The sequence below is a fragment of the Limanda limanda genome, chromosome 15 (assembly GCF_963576545.1).
Source record: "Limanda limanda chromosome 15, fLimLim1.1, whole genome shotgun sequence".
Lineage (NCBI taxonomy): Eukaryota > Metazoa > Chordata > Actinopteri > Pleuronectiformes > Pleuronectidae > Limanda > Limanda limanda.
In genome coordinates this window covers 9,896,028-9,917,414 of record NC_083650.1, presented here as the reverse complement: position 1 = coordinate 9,917,414, position 21,387 = coordinate 9,896,028, and the positions used below count along the sequence as shown (strand labels likewise).

The window sequence follows — 21,387 nt, the reverse complement described above, 5'->3', positions numbered from 1 at the left end:
CTCTGTAGGCTCCAGAACGTGTACACACACTTGCTGCAATGTTTCATCCAGGCTTCAGCTCCTCTTAATGGATCTTGTTAGCCGAGGTCAAAGTCCTCTCTCTCTGGGGTCACGCTGAAGAAACACAACCTTCCCTGTGGAACACACTTTGAGGTGGGGGGGGGGAGGGCTCCGTGTGAGCTGATGGCGGAACGCGAGCCGCAGCGATCCAGTGGCGTCCTCTCCCCGTTTCCTCGTCCTAACTCCAGGGTTCAAAAATTGCAAATGCTGTATGAAGGAAGCTGATTTATTTCCCCCGGTGGGAGGCGTGAGATCTAAATTTAAAATGATTAAATGAGCCTAGAGTTAGAAAATCATAGCACTTCCATTCGTTAGCCTGGGAGCTGTTCTCGAATCAAGGGCAAGTCTCTGAATCATTTGTCTCAGACGGCTGCCTCTTCTATTGCCTTTCAACTGGAACGTTTTACAAATATATTGTTGACCCCAGTGTTGTGTAGAGCAACGTGTCAGCAATTGACACAGCCTTTACAAACTGGAAGGATTCACGCTTTGTTTAACACCCATTAATCAATTTAATGTTTTTTTTTAAATCACCAAACAATTAACAAGGAAAACTGTATATTCCTCAAATATATTCATACAGTCCTCTGCTCCGTCGAACAGCAGTAAGAGTTTTGAGAGTATTTATTGCATCAGCAGAGGATAAAGGTAACGAGACCCGTCTCTCCAGCGCAGAGCCTAATCTCGGTCGTCTCTTCGGGCTTCTGTTAAGCCGGTGGAGTGAAGAGGAAAAAGAGAGAGAGGCGAGAGCAAAAGTGAAGCTTAAGGGGGAACTGATGAGAAAGTGAAAGGGTGGGATAAAGAAAGAGAGATCGTGATGGAGGTAGAGAAGAGGTGAAGCAGGGTTGGGAAGGTAGATAGAGGATATGTGGTTATAGCAGATTACCTGAGAGTGTAGCTTAGGGGTAATGGTCAGCCAACTGTGAATGTGGATGATAATAGTGGTTTGATTGGATGATGGTTCGTGAGGAGAGGACCAATCAAGGGAGGTCATGAAGGTAGCTGCTGAACATGGAGGCTCATTGCTCTTGACTGTAGGAATAAATCACAGAGGAAAACACAGTTAGAATAAAGAGGCCTGTTGGTCCATGTTATAAAGACGAGTCTGCTATCTTCTCATATTAAAGTATTCAGTGCTGAATGAATTATTACAGGAAAAATATATATATAATATACGTATTTCAATGGTTTGTCATGAAAAAATTCCCCAATGGCCTGAAATGATGTAGCTCTACACCTTCATATCTAATTTTGTTACTTAGGTCTGTGAATATGCTAATATGGCCCCACCCTTGATTGCAGGTCCTCGCCCTCACAGCTCACCTGATACTAAGCCCCACCCACAAGACAGGATTGGTTTCTTAGGTTTGTGACATCATACAGGGGCGGTTCAAATCTGTTTCTGTTTCTAGGCTGGCAGCTGCAGTACAAAGAGAAATTAAAAAAAACGCAGGGAGAACACGCAAACTAGGGGATTCGAACTAAGAACCTTCTTGCTGTGAGGCGACGGTGCCAACACACTGCCCCAAAGTAAAAACAGACATTTCTTAAAAAGGAAGAATCAAGATATCGCACTTGCCCTTACATATTCAGAGTGTTCATCCAGTAGCAATAGTGAAATAACACGAAGGGGTCTGATTATTTTCTGAATGCACTCCATACTGCCAGCTTGGCTTGCTGAAAGCCTGCGCTCACACTCACATTCATATCTTATGCATGGACTGCAATCCTCAGGAGCTGGATCCTGTCATGCAGCATCTCCCACTCAGTGGTTTTGGTCTATATTCTCCGGAGAGACACATTCTTAAAGTAACAGAGCTCGATCCGAACCTACAAATAAATAAACAGCCACATAACACATGAGAACGTTTCTGCAGGGCTCCATTTTTCAAATTCATAAAATCTGAAAAAGGGTATCAATATTGCAGTATTGCAGTTCAGTAATATTCCTTTACAAGGAGATATTATATAGATAGCTATAGTCATGTATTGTTCTATTACATCAAGTAGAAATAACTTTCCCTCCATTGAGAGCAATTGATTCAGTCGATTAAGGAATATTAAATCCCCTCTCCAACGCACATCATTTTTCTTTTTGCAGTGTGTGTGCATATTTAAGTGCATTTGCTCCATTGTGTGTGTCTGTGTGTGTATATATATAAATATATATATATATACGTATACACACACACCCTATACACACGTACAGGGAGGAGAAACTCTTAGGGAAAGCTTTTAGTATAATAAACCAATTTAGAGAGATTCAGTGACTCTGACACGATGTCATTCAGCTTGACAATGTATTGAAAAATGTTTTGCATTTGAGTGCAAAGATCTTCAAGATGTACACAAGTGAGAAGAGAAAGAGGGAATTCTTGGAACTTATCACCAAGTAATTAAAAACAGATATAATTACACATATCTGTGTTTGTGGTCGCTTGTCCAATATCAGCTGGGATTGGCTCCAGCTCCTCCTCAACCCTCAAATGACCAGCAGTAATAGATAATGGATGCATAGATTGATTTATAATACATGTTTGTGATCAAAATCAATTTACATGTTGTAATCCTGGGCTGATTAATTTGTTTTCTTTCAAAACTGAGATTCAGATTCCCCCTCCCTATAGTTTAAAACAATTGTATTTTGGGCTGTAGATAAATCCAAAGACTGCTGGTATAGCCTGCTTAAAAATAGAATCTGCCAGTCATGTCTGTATGTTGCTCTTTATAGAGCGGGAGTCATTGATCAGTGCAGGTTAGATAGCAGGGAGCCAATTAGGGCAATGGCTGCCGTCATGGTTGTTTTCCACTCCTGGAAAACACCTAAATGACCTGGTCTGCAGAAGGTAATGGGCGTCTGGTCTGTTGTACTCCGAGACGCTTATTGACGTAGAGCAAACCATCCGTCTGTGTTTAGCTTGAAAGCTCATTAAAGTGTTCCGAGGGCCACAGGGTGTCAGGGCCGAGACAGGTGATGCCTCGAGAAGACTGTTGCTGCTGCTGTTTGTGCTGCTGCTCTTTAAATTCCGTGAAGGCTGCGGAGGAAAGAAGGCGTCAGCAGAAGAAAGGCTGAAAGTTTCTGTTCATTAATAGCAAACTTTTTTTTTTATAGAACTCCAAAATGGTCCATTAGAAACGACACATTGTTACTGATAATGATGAAAATGGAAATGATTAAAATGGTTCTGGTTTTATATGAATCTTGTAATATGTAATGATAGCAGGTTCCCAGATGATGAATATCAGTTAAATTGAAAATCCATGTCTCCAATTAAAGCGTTTTGTAATATTTCAAACAGCAATTGTAATTAGTAACATAAATTGAAAATGGTAAAGCATTTGGAATATGCGGTACATCAAGTAGTAAAAAGGCTTTTAGAAGGATTACAAGAAGTTATTATAACCCAGGTTTAGATAAAGGTATGTCGGTGATCATGTGAGATTTTATGTCCTCAAATTAATACCCCCCTCATAACGAGGATCCAGGATATGCTCACACACCAGCGGATGAGATGACTGTGCTGAGTGTGCAACATTAAATGGCCTATCATTAGGTCACTATCATGACTTCTCAAATGATGTTCTTATGAATCGTCCACTGGAAACGCTGATTCATCAGGGACGAATACGTGGGTACATTTCAAAACCACATTTTCTGCAGGTGGATGGAACTTTAAAGCCAGAGTTGCATAAATCTAGGAAGAGATTCTGAAATTGGTGTGACACTTTTCTGCCACTATTAATGCTTGAGGCAGATTGGTCCATTACAACTTTCTCCATGTACCAATTTATACTACACCACAGAGATTACATAAATATGAACCTGACAAATATCAAATATCAAAGTATCAAATATGTGTTGCCCGTGGTTAAGTGGTAGAGAGGAGGGCTCATTGGTCCTGGACAAAGCTGAACACATTCTTGCATAACTTCAGGGACATTGTGAAAAAACTGAAAGGATTACCTCTCCAGATTCAAGAAATTCCCAAAAGGATGTGATAAAGAAATGTGATTCCAATCTCCCCATTGCTAAATGGCTAATTAGGCAACACAAACTTTCTGCTTTTAAATGAGTTTACTTTGTATGTGGATGGGTCAGTAAGTGCATCTGGAGCCGTTTTCTTATTAAATATCTAATTGAACTGAAAACAAAATATTCCGAGAACCTCAGTGAATATCTTTAAGTAAAACTCAACACAATGCAGAAATGTGGTTAGCAGCCATTATGTATCTCAGAAGTAACCTCGGTGTTTGGCTCTGTAGTGTTGTGTGCAGCTGAGAGCGTCCTGCTGCTGATGGAGCTTGCACACGAGTCTGCCACGGGCTCCATGCTGAGAAGGTCCAGACGGACGGCCATTACCGCCTGATTCATTGGTGTGGTAAACGATGCTGACATGAAGCGAACCCTAGATGAACTGCAGATCAATCATTGGCCTTAACGCTCACATATACTGTTAATAACAACACAAACGCACACACAAACACACACACACATAGAGAATTGATTTACCCTTGAGTGAAGGAAAGACTTCTCCACCAATAATAGAAAATAGAGAGTAACCTTGTGGTTTTAGCCTATGATATGGAGGTTGGTGGTTCTAAGCAACAAGAACATCACAAGGACATCAGCGTCATAATGTAATTTAGTGCAATGACAGTGAAAAACACACCGGATGTGTTTCTTTATTCTTTTTCTTTTTTGTGGGTGATGTCTAAATGCTGTAGGACCTCCTGTGACTGTAAAGGCTGCTCGTCTTGAATGCTCCACTTGCACATTCATGCAGCAACACTCATTCACATCTACACTGGGCTGCTCCTACAAAATGGTGGATTAGCCCCAGGTGATTGTGCCACGGATGGTTATAGTACGATAAAGGCTGATGTCATTCAAGCATGTTGCCTTTTTATGCATTTTTTTCCTTTCACCTACTTTCTGATAGGATAGAATGGTATGTAACCCCCGGTGGGAAAATGTTGCAGGTTATAGTCTGGGTCAGAACACATCATGCTCATTTATTTACTGTAACAGTCAAGTCAGCAGGATTTATTTCTATATCAAATTCAAAAGAGCAGAAGCTGAGCCAAAGTGCTTCATCGATCATGGATCAAATGAAGGCAACACAAGAATGGATTAAAAGCCAGGGAGCACAAAGTTAGAAATACAATTTTTAGAAAAGCAAACCAAAGTAAAATACTGATGCATTATTGGATTAAGAAACAGACTCCGGCTGAATTAAACGCACAATCCAAAAGGTTGTACCATTATGATTATCACATCATTATATTATCAATTTAAACAGCAGAGATAATATGTATATATTTTTAATTGAGTGTTTCTGTCTATTGTGTGATAACCGCTGCTATTAAATTCTTCTAATGTCATACAAGCCATTTGTCTGGTTTATTTAATGGACTCTTTTCAAGCGTTTCCCTCGTTTGCATTGAGAGGCTGTGAGTTGGTGAGTGTCACCATAGTAACAAGCCAACTCTACATTGTGTAAAAAAATAATTAAACCTGTCAAGAATGAAATGATCGACAATAGCATGTGCACATGTGAAGAATGGGATTTTCTTGCGTTAATGGAAGTTTAGCCCCTTACAAGTTCATCTGTTAAATTCACTCATAAGTCATCATGGTGGTGATTATTTGTTTTCATGGTCCGTGAGTCTGAGGCTGTGAATCTTCCTAATGTCCGATTTCCATGACGATTACAGGGGGAAATTATCTGCAGTCAAATACAGTAGAAACAAAGAGTCCATCAGAGTCTGAGTGACAGCTGCTCTACTCGGTGAATTATCGGGGCTTCGCGGTCCCGTGATTGTAGGCTGCAACTTCCAGTGATGAGGCGTCATCATCTCTCAGAGTAAAGGAGAGTGCAAAGAAAATAAGGATATTGATTTTTGAGGTCTGAAAAAGCGGCGATGGCGTTTATTGCTTTGTCCACATTGTAAACTAAGTGAAACCAGTGGTCGGTCTTATTCGGTTTGTTCGCTCTGAAGCTCTCAGCGGGCAAGCAACCGCACCAAGAGGGAAAGGAAGCACGCAGAGTACATTCCTTCTTGTGCTCATTCTCTCTGATCCATAGCTTTGCCCTTTTGACACCACATATGTTCCAATTAAAACTTTAATTTGGACTCTTTAATTTTTCACCCTTTACATCTTCAGCGGGCCCTCATCCGAGCTACGGACCGTCTATCTTCTGCTGACATTATGATGAGAAGACGTTCCTAGATGACAAGTGCTGACCTTTCAATCTCCCACGATTCACGTCATCTATTTTAATCCAGGGGGCTTTAAATGTTGTATCAATGGAAGAGCTGCACTATGGCATCATGAATCAACAGGACTATACATTCAGGTTTCTGCTTTCGCTCACACTCCAGTCATAGAGGAGTAACTTGTCGATGGGCCTTTATTCTGTCCTCTTCGACATGAAGGAATGTACATCTCAGACAGGAGACGTCACAGTCGGGGACAAATAGCCGCACATGGAGCGCAGCCATTTTTTGAGAAATTAGTTTCTGCAGTAGTGGCGTGCACATCAGGGCGTGCTGTCCAGCAGGAGGAATGGAGAGAGATGTAAAACCGTTTGGCTTGTCTTCCTGTTTGCTGACATTGTGGATGTCATCTATTTAGTCCAGTGTCCACAAATCGTCTACTCCTGCTCCTGCCAGCAGCGCTCAAAATAGGCCCCGGCACAGAGGGGCAGCGCAGGGCTGATGTGATTCTGGAGATGGACAAAGTTTTCGGGGACACTGATCTCTTCGATATATCCTCGGTGAGACCAGTGATCACACTGGGATGATGTACTTTGTCAGTCTTGGGATGGTTTGGACTTGTGTCTTGACTGATCTTAGTATTAGAGTTTCTTGGTTGACAGGGCTGAACTATGGGAGTTTTCTAAAATATAAGATATTTCCCTTTATAAACTCAAACCTGCACAAACCTGAGGACATAACAATAACATACCACTGCTCAATACCTTTTTACCTATATACCTTTTTTTAAATTTTTAAAGCAAATAAGGCGACTGTATCTCCTGTACCACAAGTGCAGCTACAGTACGTAAATGACATTTGTGTGGGGACAGAAAATGTGGCGTCCTGCACAGATTGAATTCCAGGCTGTCCCGGTGTAATCCCTAACTCAAACACATGGCAGTGTAGGTAAGCCCTTAACCTCTGGATCATCCATCATCTTATTTCTTTTTCAAACGCTGTCCCCAATGTTTTCCAGTAACATATGTGGGGACATGTGATACATACATAGCGTCACCGACTGGGAGGATTCCTCTGTGGGAGAAACACAACACTGTACATTTTAGCCGCCTTCATTCTATATGGTTCAGTCGGCTTGACCTGTGCACAGAAATAACCGCCTTTTCTCCGCATGGTGTTTCAGCCTTGTGTGTTTGCGTATGTGAAGAGGCTCCCTGTTCTTTCGATGTGACCCACTGAGGGTCTGTAACCCAGGGACACTGGGTAACTGTACCGGCGTTAAAATAGCAAACATGGCGAACGGAGCGTGTTATGAGATTCGCTAGTTTAACGTCTCCCTGGGTTCGTCTATAAATAGCCTCTCACACTGGAATAGAGTTTTCCTCAGCGATGAGGACGAAAGCCAGAGCAACAGCTGCGCTAAAGCCAAGTCCTGTTAGCTCAGTGGAGTCACATGGGCATATTTCTGTCTCGCTCTCTTGTCTTTCCCCTCCGACTCTCTCTCTCTCTCTGTCTCTCTGTCTCTCTGTCCTTCTGTCTTTCTGTGTCTGGTCTCTCGCTTGCCGTTTCTCTTGCTCCTAATCTGCCTCGCTGTCTGTCTTCCGGCCACTTGTTTATCTCCCTGTCCCGCAGTATCTTTGTCTCTCTGTCACTGTCCTCCACCTCTCTCTGCGTCCTGCGTTCGCTCGGTGTCCTGTGTCCTGTGATGTCCTGTAATTTGTGTCCCTCTGTCATTAGTCCTGCCCCTCTCGCTCTATTGTTCTGTCATTCTATCGTCTTCACTCCCTGTGATTCTCGCTTTGACTCGTCGTCCTCGTTCAGCTCCCACAGCCTCAGTCTCACTGTCCCTGTCCACTACACTGCAGTCAGTCCTGTTTCTGTCCTCCTCCCTGTGCAGAGTTATATCCGTCCCTCTCTTTCTCATTAATACCATGAGTCCCCTGTGTACTCCGTTAATTGGTACAATACTAATATTAACAGTGTTCATGTGTCTCGTTATAGAAAGCTTCTCGAAATAGGAAGATGAACAACGCTCATTTTAATTAGATATCTTACACTTTTCATATTATTATAATGGTAAAATAACCTCGAAAGAACACTTCCAGTGTAACAATTGTATTTTTATTTATTAAGATGAAATTGAAATCTTACCCATTACCTATTCTACTTCTTCCTCTGCTTTAAATTGCTCTTAACCAAATACAGGATTAATACAGTCGTATTGTATACCCCTATTATCGAAAAAGGATATTCCCTTCATATCATTTTGTTCCCTTTTGACTTTGGTTAAAAATATGTTTACTGACTCCTGCTGCTGCCCCTCTCCCTTCGCCTGTCTCCCTCTCTCCCTCTCTCCCCTTCTCCCCCTCTCTGTCTCTCTCTCGGTTTGACATCACAGGTGTGTATATATAGCCAGCAGATGGATTCTCCCATGGCCGACTGCTTCAGCGCTCCTCTCTCTCCCTCTCCCCCCCTCTCTCTCTCACTCAGCTCAGGCCTACCGCCGGCCACTCAAATGAACTAGAAGCAATTCCTTGTTTACACTGTCTCTTCTGATCTGCTCGGCCATCAGTTTGTGACTGCATCCATTATTCATGTGGTCTGCCTCACCGCCCACATGCTCGTACGCACACACACACACACACACACACACACACACAGTCACTCGCTGTACTGCGACTGAACGTGCAGCGTCTATATTCACAGAGTACACATGCAAAAACAAATAAAAAATTACTTGTATCTTGAAATCCTCTCAAACTAAGCTGTACCATGCTTTCTTCTTGGTGATTCCTTGATGCAGCTGTCAGTCAGTCGGCAACCCTTCCCCACTAAATTGGCGTAACATCTACAAGCATTCACGGCACGCTTGAAAACAAATCAGGTGGAAACAGTAGCACCAAGAGCGAGAAAGTTATGATGTTAGCTGCTCTGAGACGTGACTTGCGTGACACACAGTAGTTCTAGTCTGCTTATCTGTGTATACTGTGGTGCATTCTGGGAATTCTGGGTAAGAAGTGACTGTCGGGCACAGACTAGCACATGTTACGCCACCACAACATGCCTGGAGTGCTATGGCCGACCAGAGTGAAACCTTAGATATCCCGGTGGACGTTGACCCGCATGCATACACACTTTGAAAGTATTTGCAGCACATGGCAGGTAAACACAGGTTGTCTTACATTTGTTCAAGCAAATATAGAACTTAACTTAAAGTTAAACGGTGTAATGGATGTTTAGAGTCTTAAAATACATATTAATAACAATAACAATTTGAATAACTTTATTTATAAAGCACCTTTCAGAGGAGTTGTTGCAAAGGACATCTATCATAGGACAAATAAAAACATGAATAGAAAACAAGGTCAATGTCATGTATTATTTTTAAATAATGGTGAATTAAAAAGAATATAAAAATCAATGATCAGACATTTGAAATAGAAAAAATCAGACAGCAAATTATATAATACAAAATCTAAAATCAGTCAGCAGATGAAATAGACTGAGATTTGATAAAGTGTTTCTCGTCAATTCATTTTGTTGTCAAATCCTAATATGGGGGCTAGTGGTTTCGTCCCCCATACTTTGCAGTATGTTGTCATCTCAAAAGTCTTTGGGGAGGTCAGTCTGCTGCCATTATTCATAGCTGCCATCTATAATCAGCCGCTGAGTTCTGTGTGACATTTCAGAGACAAAACCAAATGCTCCAAATCACGGTCATGACAGATGCCTTTAAAAGTTTGCAAGTCCCCTGAATCACTGAGCTATTTAATGAGTATATAAAGCAGAAATAAGTGAATTATCCACTGCAGCACCGAGGCCCAACGGCAGCCGCAGATAATGATCTTATGACTAAGTCAGGCTTTTTTAGGGCCAGTTTATTGGCATTGTTATGGGGTTGGAATCAAATTAGGAAAATGGCAGCTGTGTCCATGCCATATCATTATGAAATGTAATCCAATTTGACCAGACAATCCTCTTGAAATGGACAGAGCGCTCTCTTGGACTCATCTGTAATAGCACTGCTCTTTAACACTGCAGTTTGTTTTTTTGTGGTCACACATTTGTCACACAGTGGTCGCTTGGTGTAGTTACACATTTTTATTACCCCGCACGGTTCCTGGAAAGAAATGTGTCAGGTGAAAAAACAAAAACAAACCCACTGCTATTTTTTTGCGTAATTTTTTGCATTTCCAGCCAAGTGAAGCAATGGGATATTCCTGGGAAAGAAATATAACTTTGTTGACTTGGCACATAATCTGTTTTGATGACTACTTGTGAAGTAGGGACATCGTAAAAATCTTTTCCAACTGTTGCGTTCATGCACTGCGGTAAAATTAGCCTTCCTCCCTGGAAAGGAGCAATCGGCCGTCATCAGGAGGGCTCAAAGTTATTGCAATTCCAGGGATTCTCCTTGGACAGCAGTTGCCGGGCCTAGCGCCACGGTTTTATGAGGCTGAGAGTGACATAAGCAAACGTTTTACTACGTGTTATCACAGGATTTTGTGGCCTCTGAAGCTGCGGGGGAATCTACTCATTGGCTTTTTTCGCCATGAGGACTGGAAAGCCGAGTGGCTGCTTGTGTCAAATCAGGAGTGAGGGAACAGCTGGAGAGGAACAGCTGCATGCAGGGACTGTGCCAAGCAAAGCATGTCAACGAACTGCCATGCAACTCTGCTCGCTCAGTCGGACACGAGTGGGAACGCTGAAAGGCCTGAATGGGAACCACAGTCTCTACCCTGAGGAACAATTAACTGACAGAGCCATACGGGCAAAACGGCAAGAGAGGGCTGTGCATACATTCTGTCGTTATCTAACACACATTCAACATATAGCAGATGGATGCCATCGTGGCGTGATGGCTGCACTTGTGGTCCTTTTTCCCCCTCAGAGGCTGTAGCTCATCATGAATGTGGACATGCATGAGCTCATGAGTACAAACGCCTCTTGGCTCATATGATCAATTTATTTTTGCCCTGTAGCCAGCGTGTTTCCCTCCTCACTCTTAAATGCCACTTCATGCTTGTGCCTTTTTAATTCTCCCTAAAGCTGTTCCTGTTTTTTTTTTTTTATTTATTTATTTTTTATTCCACATGTTCCATTTCCTAACGCAGCTTCTTATTTCCTCTTCTCCAGGAGGCTCAGAAGGTGATCAACCCCGCCAGTCATCAGTCAGCAGACAAGGGGATAAAGGGTCCTGATGAGAAGGAGGAAGTACCGATGAGCGAGGTGGGATGGATGACTTCAGTCAAAGACTGGGCCGGCGTCATGATCTCGGCTCAGACGCTCACTGGCAGAGTCCTGGTAGGTTTTTCCTCATAAACACAGGATAACCAATTCCGACCTGTGCACCTTTTTGCTACAAATCACTTTTTCAAACCCACATGAAAGCTGACAGCAGCGGTCAACCGGGTCCCACACCTAAAGTGGCTTTCAGATGAATCCAGTTCCTGTTTTATATAGGTTCCAGCAATTCATTTGAACCCCACAGAAGCTGTAGTGCTTGTATCAGTCCTAGCTGAACCTATGGCACTGTCCAGCCTTCTCTCTGCTGCGATGGCCTCTGTGCAGCCCGCTGTAACTCACTCCGCTGAACCGCTGCCAGCTGAACCAACCACTGTGTGTTTGTGTGTGTGTTCGCACATGCTTGTGTGTATGTGAGGCGAGAGATTTATTGCGAGAGATTGCATATGTGGTGTTTGTGTAGAAGGTGAGAGGCTGTCACTGTTGCTTTTTCGCCCCCTCGGTATGAATTACACTCCCTCTCCTCTCCTGGCCCTCCTTTCTTTAGCTCCATCCCTCACTCCGCCTCCACAATCTCTCCTGCACTTGAACAACTTCTTTTTTCCCCCCAAACTCATATGATGCTCTCTCCCGGCTTTTTTAGATTTCCACATAGTCCCAGTTAATTCTGTCCTCCTCCCTGCCAGTGCTGCTTCGTGCAAGTGCCCGGCTCCAGCGTGATACATTATTAAAATGAAAAAGTGTCTCTCCATCAGCAGCATTTTTCGTGTGCTCCTCCTCTCAGCTTAGCAAGATGTCTGCCACTTAGCCCCGCTGAGCAGCCGCCAGTTAGCTATGAGCAGCCGGCTGCCTGTAGCTGCTAGCCTTGTTCTTTTAGCTGCAACGGATTATGAGAGGACTTCACAGTGTTTGATAATAGAACTGGAGTCCACTCAAGTTTTTCATGGTGCATAGATAATATGCACGTTATGTGAAACGACCCTGACAGCAGCTTCTCTGTGTCTTTATTGGTTTAGTGATTTTGTCAGTGTTCTGAGGGTCGTTGCATTATTTAAATTATTTTTTTACTTTGAAAACAACTTGTAACTAAAGGGAAATTCTGGGAGAAAGCGTACGACGTGTTTATTCAGGGCTTGTGGAAGTGCATCTGTAGCTGGGAAACATTCTGTTTCATCTCTTCTTTGTTCTCTAGCTTGCATCAGAGTTAGTATCACGACCAGTAACTCTGGGTTATACACACTATGCACAGACATATACTGGGAAGCAGCAGTGGTGGGAATCAGGCGGGAGATGGCTCCGAACTTAAACACTGTCACATAGTTAATGTTTGCTGGAATGTGACAGTCTCTTCATGCCTGCTGAGAATAGCTGGGAGTTGGGAAGCGGATTCGGGTCCTTTCATGGAGAAGAAGGCGAGGATTTCGGAAGGGAGCTGTCAATTTACTAAATGAGCCTCTCTTTCATCACTTCCCCCTCTCACACAGCTCGGCTGGCATGGACGCGGCTCCCTCTCGCTTTCATCTCCTGCTCTGACTGAGCGCTCCCAAGCTGCCCCGTGTACGTGTGTGTGTGTAAGTGTGTGAGAGAGAGAGACAGACCAGCATATGGAAAGACAGTGGGGATGAGAGTCGGTGACAAATAAGGCCGGTTGCTTTAAAAAGGGGGTTTCTAGGCATAGAGAAATCCGAGCGAATCACCTACTGCGATTTGTGCTACTTGTGGTGGGGCTGATAACTCTGCCCTGCAGGCTGTTTGCCTGCCGGCTGCTAACACAGTCTAATGATATACAGCGCATTATGTACTGATTAGGGCTCCATGCGTGTGTATGTGAATCTTCACGTGGGTTGACATGTGTACATTTATGGGCACACATATGATGTAATTTCTCGTCATATTAGGTACATACAAAATAGCTTGTTTATCTAAGTGTGTGTGTTTGTGTGTGAGGGACTCTCCCATCAGTGCTTGACTGCAGATAAAAATTGCAATGAGGATGAGTATCGGTGTACACTGAGCCTGGCTCGTAACCATAGCAACTGCTGTGTAGTGGCACTCAGTCAGCTGACATCGGGGGAGTGTCTGAGCAGAGCAGGCACACACACACACATGAAGGTGAGATTAAAGCTTGATGCAGCGTCCATTGTCTTCAGGTAACAGAGCTGCAGATTGAGACAGATAACCTCTTGCCCCTCTATCCTCCATTCACTGGTCTGCCTTGATGACGACTGCGCTGCCTGTGAAAGATCAAGTACACCGCCGGGCTGATTTCATCACAAGACAAGTCCGGATCCTCGCCTGGCTGCATCTTGGCCCAGAAGTCGCCCATATAGTTTCCCCACGCTGGGCAACAATTACTGGTGTGAAAACAAGGTCTGCTTTGGTAATGGGGCCTGAGACATGTGACCTTGCCAAAAATGACTTTACTGTGATGAGAGAGGAATTAAATGAACACACATCTACCCACTCTACATAACCATTAGGAGCAAACCTGATGCATGAGAAGCATCTTTGGAAACAGTATTAACACAGTCCTGCTGCGGTGCCATAGGTTGCCTATAGGGCAGGGAACTGGAATGGCCCATGGCGACGCTCAGACCAGTAACGGTAAACACAGAGCAGCAGGTGCACACGGGCACTTGTGTGAATTTATGTCTGTATCATTAATGTGCCTCATTCGATTGGGCAAAACTAAGGCGATGATAAACAGTTTACTCAGATTGGTCGTATGTCAAATCCCCCCCCCCACCGTCTTTGTGCGATCATAGCCTCTGTAACCTGCAGCTATGAGCTTCTCCACACACACACACACACACACACACACACACACACCCACACACATACACAAACACAAACACACACACACAGTCATATATCCCATTTCGATTAGGCTCTGTGTCACCTCATATGCCTTATAACCCACTAGGGGAAACGTCCGCCGCTACCTTGAGCCTGTGCCGTTCCTCTGTGTAGCTTTTTGTATTGCCCATCACCTCTACAATATCACCTCATCAAATATTTACCACCTCATTCAGTCATGACCTGGCGCCCAGTGTGGTTTTAAGTTGACACTAAACTCGGGGGTCAAAGGGAAAAACATGAGGGAGCAAAGAACTCGAACATAAGCGAACACCTTCCTCTGCTTGGTTCGCTTTAGAGAAGAAGAAGAAGGAGAAATCTGACCAGTTCCAAATGGTTTTGAAAAGACTGTCGACGGGCGCAAAAAGTCTCAGTGGGGGGGCCGTACAGAGAGCAGGAAGTAGCTCAGCGACAAAGTGCCAGCTGCGGCTTAAGGAGGAAGTGTCTCTCTTGAGCCCTTTGAGGCAGCTGTCCATACAAAGGCGCTGCACGTGGAACATACTGTAGGTGAAAGGAAGAGCACCTCTGCTCTGCCAGTGGACGGCTCATCAGTCTCTCGACAACCGTATCACCCCAGTTGCTTTGTAGAGAGACCTCATTAAGCACTCAAGGGCACAATGTCCAAGGAAATGACGAGCTGGCCAGCTGGAAATATGAGTCGTCCGGATTCTAGCGTTGCTGTATGACCGCAGCAACTCGCCCTAATTGATTGCTGCATTAATTCTATAGTGACGACGTGTGTTATCCCATAAAGGCCAACAAAAACAGGGAGGATTATAATTTCTGAATGAAGATATACGCCCTATCTCTGTGGATTTGCACGGCATGGTGGGTCCAGAAATAGGTCAACCCTGCCATCTTTCTTAATGGGATCTTGGGTAGCAACCAAGGACCATCTGTTCGCATATCCCGCTCCCTAAACCCTATGGTCATATCCCTCTGCCTACTCCCATCCACCCACACACTGCACATCGCCCCCTATCTTTCAAATGCAACACATCTGCCTGGCTCTGCAGAAAAGTGACAGCACAGGCATTCTCACCACCTATGGAGCCTTTTTTCTATTTGAAAAGCAAAACAAAGACTGTGCACTTGAGCTGCCGACTTGATTTCTTTCTCACACGTCCCTGCACACGCTCACCTGTGATCACCCATCTCTGAACTCATTTTCTCCCATTTCTACCTCATGTGTGAGAGCGCTTGCTCACAGCGTGCTCCCGACTTGGCGACTCTCACGAGGTGAGATCGTGCAAGGTGTGTAAGAACACTGTGGGCGTGCTCCATTGTGTTTCCATGTGTCCTCAAACACCCTGTTGTGGAGAAAATAAGTGTGAACGTGTTCTCTCCCCCATGACTGCGTTTCTTCCTGCAATGAGAACAGCTGTCTTCTGCTGTGTTCTACTTTTCCGACTTGATGTTGTCTATGTTAATGTGGCGTGTGTGTGCACCTCTAAGTATAAGTACACTTTTTTGTGCCGACGCTCCTTTAGGCTTGCATATGCATATTTGTGTTTTGTGCAGCAGCCGTCGGGTACTGCCAGAGTCTGTTTGCATCCAAGAGTTTACCCATGAACGTATGTGTGTGCCTCTGATGCATGTTTGCCTGAGTAGCTGCAGTATGTTTCCTCATGGGTTGTGGCCGTGTGTGCAAGGGGATGTGTACTTCTGTGAACACGTCTGTGTGCGTCTCTTTCGGCTGGCTAATTACGCTTTCCTGTCGAGTGTGTGGAACTAATTTGCTGCTGTCAGTAAACTCCTCAGCATGGATGCAAGTGCGCAGCAGCTCCTCCATCACGCGTCTTCTCCCTGACTATAGTCTCCTTCTTTTGCATTAAACCAGGCAGCAGATGGCTCTTCATATATCTTCAGTTGGATAAGGATACCATGTCCATCATCTTGCATGATTGCAAGCATTAGGATTTGCATAACGTGATGTTACTGCTGGAAAGGCTTAATGAGAAATCTTTGTCCACCCACACGTATACAAAGATTATTTTCAAGAGCACCCTGAGCTAGGACTGGGACATATGATTGAAATCATGATCAATCGTTATTATTAATGATATTTTGAATCCATGAAATGATAAAATTCTATAAAATAATGTTTTCCGACAGTGAATAAGATTCCACATTATGCAACAAAAGAGAAAACTACAATAAATTAGTTTTAACAAGATCTTCATTCATTCATTTGGACAGTAATATCCTCCTGTGATGAAATTGGCTTCATGTGACTCTGCTGAAAGTCAATAAGTCATCATTTTGAATCATCACCCAGCTCCACTGTTGACCCATGAACACGAATACGTTTCGATGTGTCAATTCCCATGGCGTCTGTCGAAAGTGTCCTGCTAAGAAAGCGCCTGATGTGAGAAATAGACAATCAATACAGGCAGAGACCATCTATCCAGGAATGGTCACACACCCTTCATAACCCAATTTCTCTGTAAATTAATAGCATTGGACACGGACAAATCTATCAAATTTTCACCGCTTGTAATGGGAAATTATTACATATCATGACACAACAAGCAATTATCAATTCTGGATGTTTAATTCAAACCGTCTGCGGACGGTTTACAAAGGTCAAGTCACGACAACAGACTTGACCTCAATGGCACAGAGCTCAAACATCACGGTGACAGATGTGAGGGCAATGGCGATGAGCTCTCAAAAGTACACTCCATTTATACAATCAGATCCCTCCTCTCCACAGTAAAATACATTTGTCCAATCAGCTTCTCTCCATGTCGTTACAGGAAGACCAGACATTGGTCTCTGGCGGTCTCTTTGAAGTTTGAACAAGATGCTAAACGCATCTTGTTCCAGACCCTGTGAGTTTCTCAGAGATCTCCTGTCTCTGCAGGTCACACCTATTAGCCTTTGAAGCTCCCTGCTGCAGAAGACTTAATTGGCCCCTGTTGAGAAACCTTTTGTTCACACTAGACTGAGAAGGCCACGTCTATAAGGCCCTTCAAGAGTATTATGCATAGTGTTAACTTGAGCTAAACTCTGACTATGAGTCTTAAACACAGAAATACATCTTTCAGTAAACTTCTTTCTATATAAATGTAATCTGTTACATATAAACATGTCTAAATACAAAATTCCCATCACAATTCCTCCCTTTTTATCCATCTGGGATCAACATCTTTATAACATCTCATCATTTAGATTGGGAATTTTCCAGGATATGTGAATTTCAAAAATTGATCTTAATTAAAGAAGTAACACTAGTCTTAGCGCAAAAACAATACAACAGAGTTACACAATTGAAAATGATCAGTTTCTACAAACTTCAATAACGTATTTTACAATTATTAACATGATGATCATCATATTATCAAAATGTTCACTGTATTGGTGCCACACTTCGTCCTGATCGTGTGTCGAACACCTCCTTGTTGAAGAACATCTTGTTTCAGAGACATCTTGTATGCTCTGACTTTGATGATCAGAAATTTGATGTGGTTCCTGCCAAGCATTCGTGAGCAGGGAAACCATCTCTTTTCCCTTGAATGCTTCTCAGTCGTATAATCATGTGTTGCTGATCTCCTGTTGGTGCGGTTGTGTTCAGCGTGTAGCTCTTCAAATGTGTTGACTCTCCTTGCAACACCTAAAAATTTCAGACTGAAGCTCACACACTGGCACAAAGCACTTCCCGTCCTGTAGATCCACCCCTGGCTCTGGAAATCCTCCTGCGTTGGCCCTCATCTCCAGGTTGACCTCTGCGACCTTCCTGTCATCTGTGTTGAGAGGCATTTGGCTTGCACTCGTTCCATCGACGTCGTCTTCTTCTTCCATCCGCACGTCCTTAAGCACAATCCAGTCTCCTGGTTTCAGGTCACGCAGTCCTCTCTCCATGGATTTAGATAGAATCTCCTCGTCTGCCTTCTCTCTCCACTGTCCCATCCCTGGCGGGATGTGGCATGATGTTGCCTTGTGTTGATACTCATACTCACCAGTATCCATAATGCTATACTTATGAATATGTTACCCTTGTCAGCGGACATCCTTTTGAAATCTTCCATCATGGAATGAGTTCTCCGAACAGTATCTGTTTCACCGCTGGAGAATCCTGTTTAGATGTTTGGGAAACACTTCTGCTTGCATAGAAATCATGTCATAAAACAAAACAGTATTTATTTATTTCCCTAACCTACTTTATTTAACTTAATCTTTATTAAACCTCTCTATAAATGATTAAACCGTTTGTTTTGAGGTGGATGTCAATCTTGTAGAATCTGGATGTCCTTATTTTATTTGTAACTCAAATTACATAACTCTGTTAAAAAAGTTTTATTGAATATTATTTAGAGTGTTTCTTGTGTACACCCAATAACCCAATTCATCTATATCCAGCATATGTTACTCCTCTCTCTTGACACACTGACTCCAGTCATGTGTCAATCCAACCTAATGAGAAACATACACAGGTTAAACAAAAATCATCCATGTCCCACATCAAAAAGTCCATCGACCACCAAACAAAACACAGTCTATCAAGACTACGTAATTCCTAAACTAATGAAACTAAAATCTACATTCTAAAAAAAAAAATTTAGTTTGATGTAGCCTTGCTAACAGCTCCTGTAACCCACATTAAATGTCAGTGTCAAGAATCATTCAACTGCCTTCCATGTCCTCTACAGACTGCATACTGTTTGCAACCAGTAACACAGTCAAGGCAAGACAATGGTGTGAAGTCAATCTCATGAATGTCTTCTTCAGCCCAAATCACATGCAGAACCCCCATGCAAACAAGCTATCAGTGTAAATCTTGACACTCTCGCCACTAGCATATTTGCATCTCTTTGGTTCATGCATGTAATGATGGGGACGGTTTTCCTTTGTTTCAAACAGAGTCGTAAAACCCCTCTGTCATTCGTTATCACACTGTGATGCTGAAAACCTGTCATCAAACACTTCAGTTTCACAGTAATCAGCTGTTAACCATTTAAATCTGCTCTACTGATAAAGTTAAGAGTTTCCTAGTTAAAAACTTTCTATTTGTAAATAGTAATGTCTATCATCCAAAACAATACTGTATCATAGCTGAACCTCCTAGCTGTTGAAAAGTGAATGTTATTTTCTCAAGCAAATATCATTGTTACAGCATATGACACTAGTAGAGTCTTATTTCAAAGTATCACACATATCACATTACTCTGTTCTCTCAGAAGCTGCCATTGCTCTGAGACTTGCTTGAAACTTTGCATCTGTTGCTTTTCCCCTAAAGGAAAAAGTTTTTCTGTTTAAACAAAAGATTACTCATATTCCACAAGAAGATTTCAGATATTCTTTTCTATTGCGTCTGCTCTTCTGATCAGACCAAAATCATATATGTGTCCGTTTCACAAACATGATAGTACCTGTTATCAACTCAGAAAAATCAATAATGTTTACAACAAACTAAAAATGTCATTCAATTACATCAAAGAAAATACATTTTCATGCAGAAATGTGTTCAGAAACCCCAATGTGATTTAGCATGAAAGAAAATCGTTTGCGATTAACTTTAAACCTTCCTTTTAAAATATTTTAATTTGATTAAATGTATTTTCTTTTCTTATAGCCAATGTATCTATCAAAAACTACTGAGACAACACCGTATTTACTATTGTAAAGGCAACCAAACTTATTTTATCCTTAATTTACTTACTATATAACCTTTTAAACTAAATTTGTCTTACCAAGTGTTTAGATAAATCTAAGTAAATACCATTTGTGCTCTAATTTGATCTCTCCCCTTGCTCTTTGCAAGAGGATGTTAATTTAGAGGTGAGAAATTTGTCTCGGATCATCCATTGATACGCTTGTGTCAGATCCCCCTTTCTCGTTTAAATAAATGCAGATGTTATTCAACTCTGTCTTCCACTACTGCCCTGCTGTTTTAAAATTTAGCATACTATTCTATCTTCCCCCTAAATTTTACCCAGCAGTAAAGTGACAACAGAGATAAATGTTTGTCTTGCATTTAGCCTCTAACCACATTATTAAACCCCAATGATAAAAATGGATCTATCTACAACTTTTGCATATGTTTTTCTATCATTATGAGCTATATAACATTCATTCTAAGAGTAATATCACACTATTTACACATATTTACTATGATATATTTATATTCTACTCTTCTGCTTGTTTACAATAACTATGAGCATGCCGCAGCGCCCAATATTAAAGTAATTTAGCATTAAACTCTTTCGCTAAACCCTGTTTAACATTTTGATCTTTTTTCGAAAAGAATCTTAACCTATTAAGCTTTATGAATCCTACACCGGTCTCTAAGACCTCCTTAATGCATACACGTCTGTAACTCACTTCCCTGAATGAGTGAATTTCTTTGGACCTTTTTCCTTAAAAGATCTAAAAACAAGAATTATACTTTACCAGAATGAAACTGCTTGCCTGTCCCAGTCGGTTCTTTAGCCCACCTCAGTGAGCACTCCGGATTCTCAGAACATCAGGCCCACTGAAATAATAAAGGTTTAGTTCCAAACGTACTGCCCCGGCGCAATTACCTACCCTCAGCACCGAGAGCCAGAGTCGCTCACGTGGATGTCACTGCCAACAACAGCCAAATGTAATGGGAAATTATTACATATCATGACACAACAAGCAATTATCAATTCTGGATGTTTAATTCAAACCGTCTGCGGACGGTTTACAAAGGTCAAGTCACGACAACAGACTTGACCTCAATGGCACAGAGCTCAAACATCACGGTGACAGATGTGAGGGCAATCGCGATGAGCTCTCAAAAGTACACTCCATTTATACAATCAGATCCCTCCTCTCCACAGTAAAATACATTTGTCCAATCAGCTTCTCTCCATGTCGTTACAGGAAGACCAGACATTGGTCTCTGGCGGTCTCTTTGAAGTTTGAACAAGATGCTAAACGCATCTTGTTCCAGACCCTGTGAGTTTCTCAGAGATCTCCTGTCTCTGCAGGTCACACCTATTAGCCTTTGAAGCTCCCTGCTGCAGAAGACTTAATTGGCCC

At 42.6% G+C, this 21,387-nt stretch overlaps 1 protein-coding gene across 1 annotated transcript in view; it reads left to right on the top strand.

Moving 5' to 3' along the window:
- Positions 1-21,387, top strand: part of kcnma1a (potassium large conductance calcium-activated channel, subfamily M, alpha member 1a) — a 137,553-nt gene that overhangs the window by 23,665 nt on the left and 92,501 nt on the right. The window contains exon 2 of the mRNA XM_061087402.1: positions 11,416-11,583. Within this exon, the coding sequence (XP_060943385.1) occupies positions 11,416-11,583 (168 nt within the window). The remainder of the gene's footprint in view (positions 1-11,415; positions 11,584-21,387) is intronic.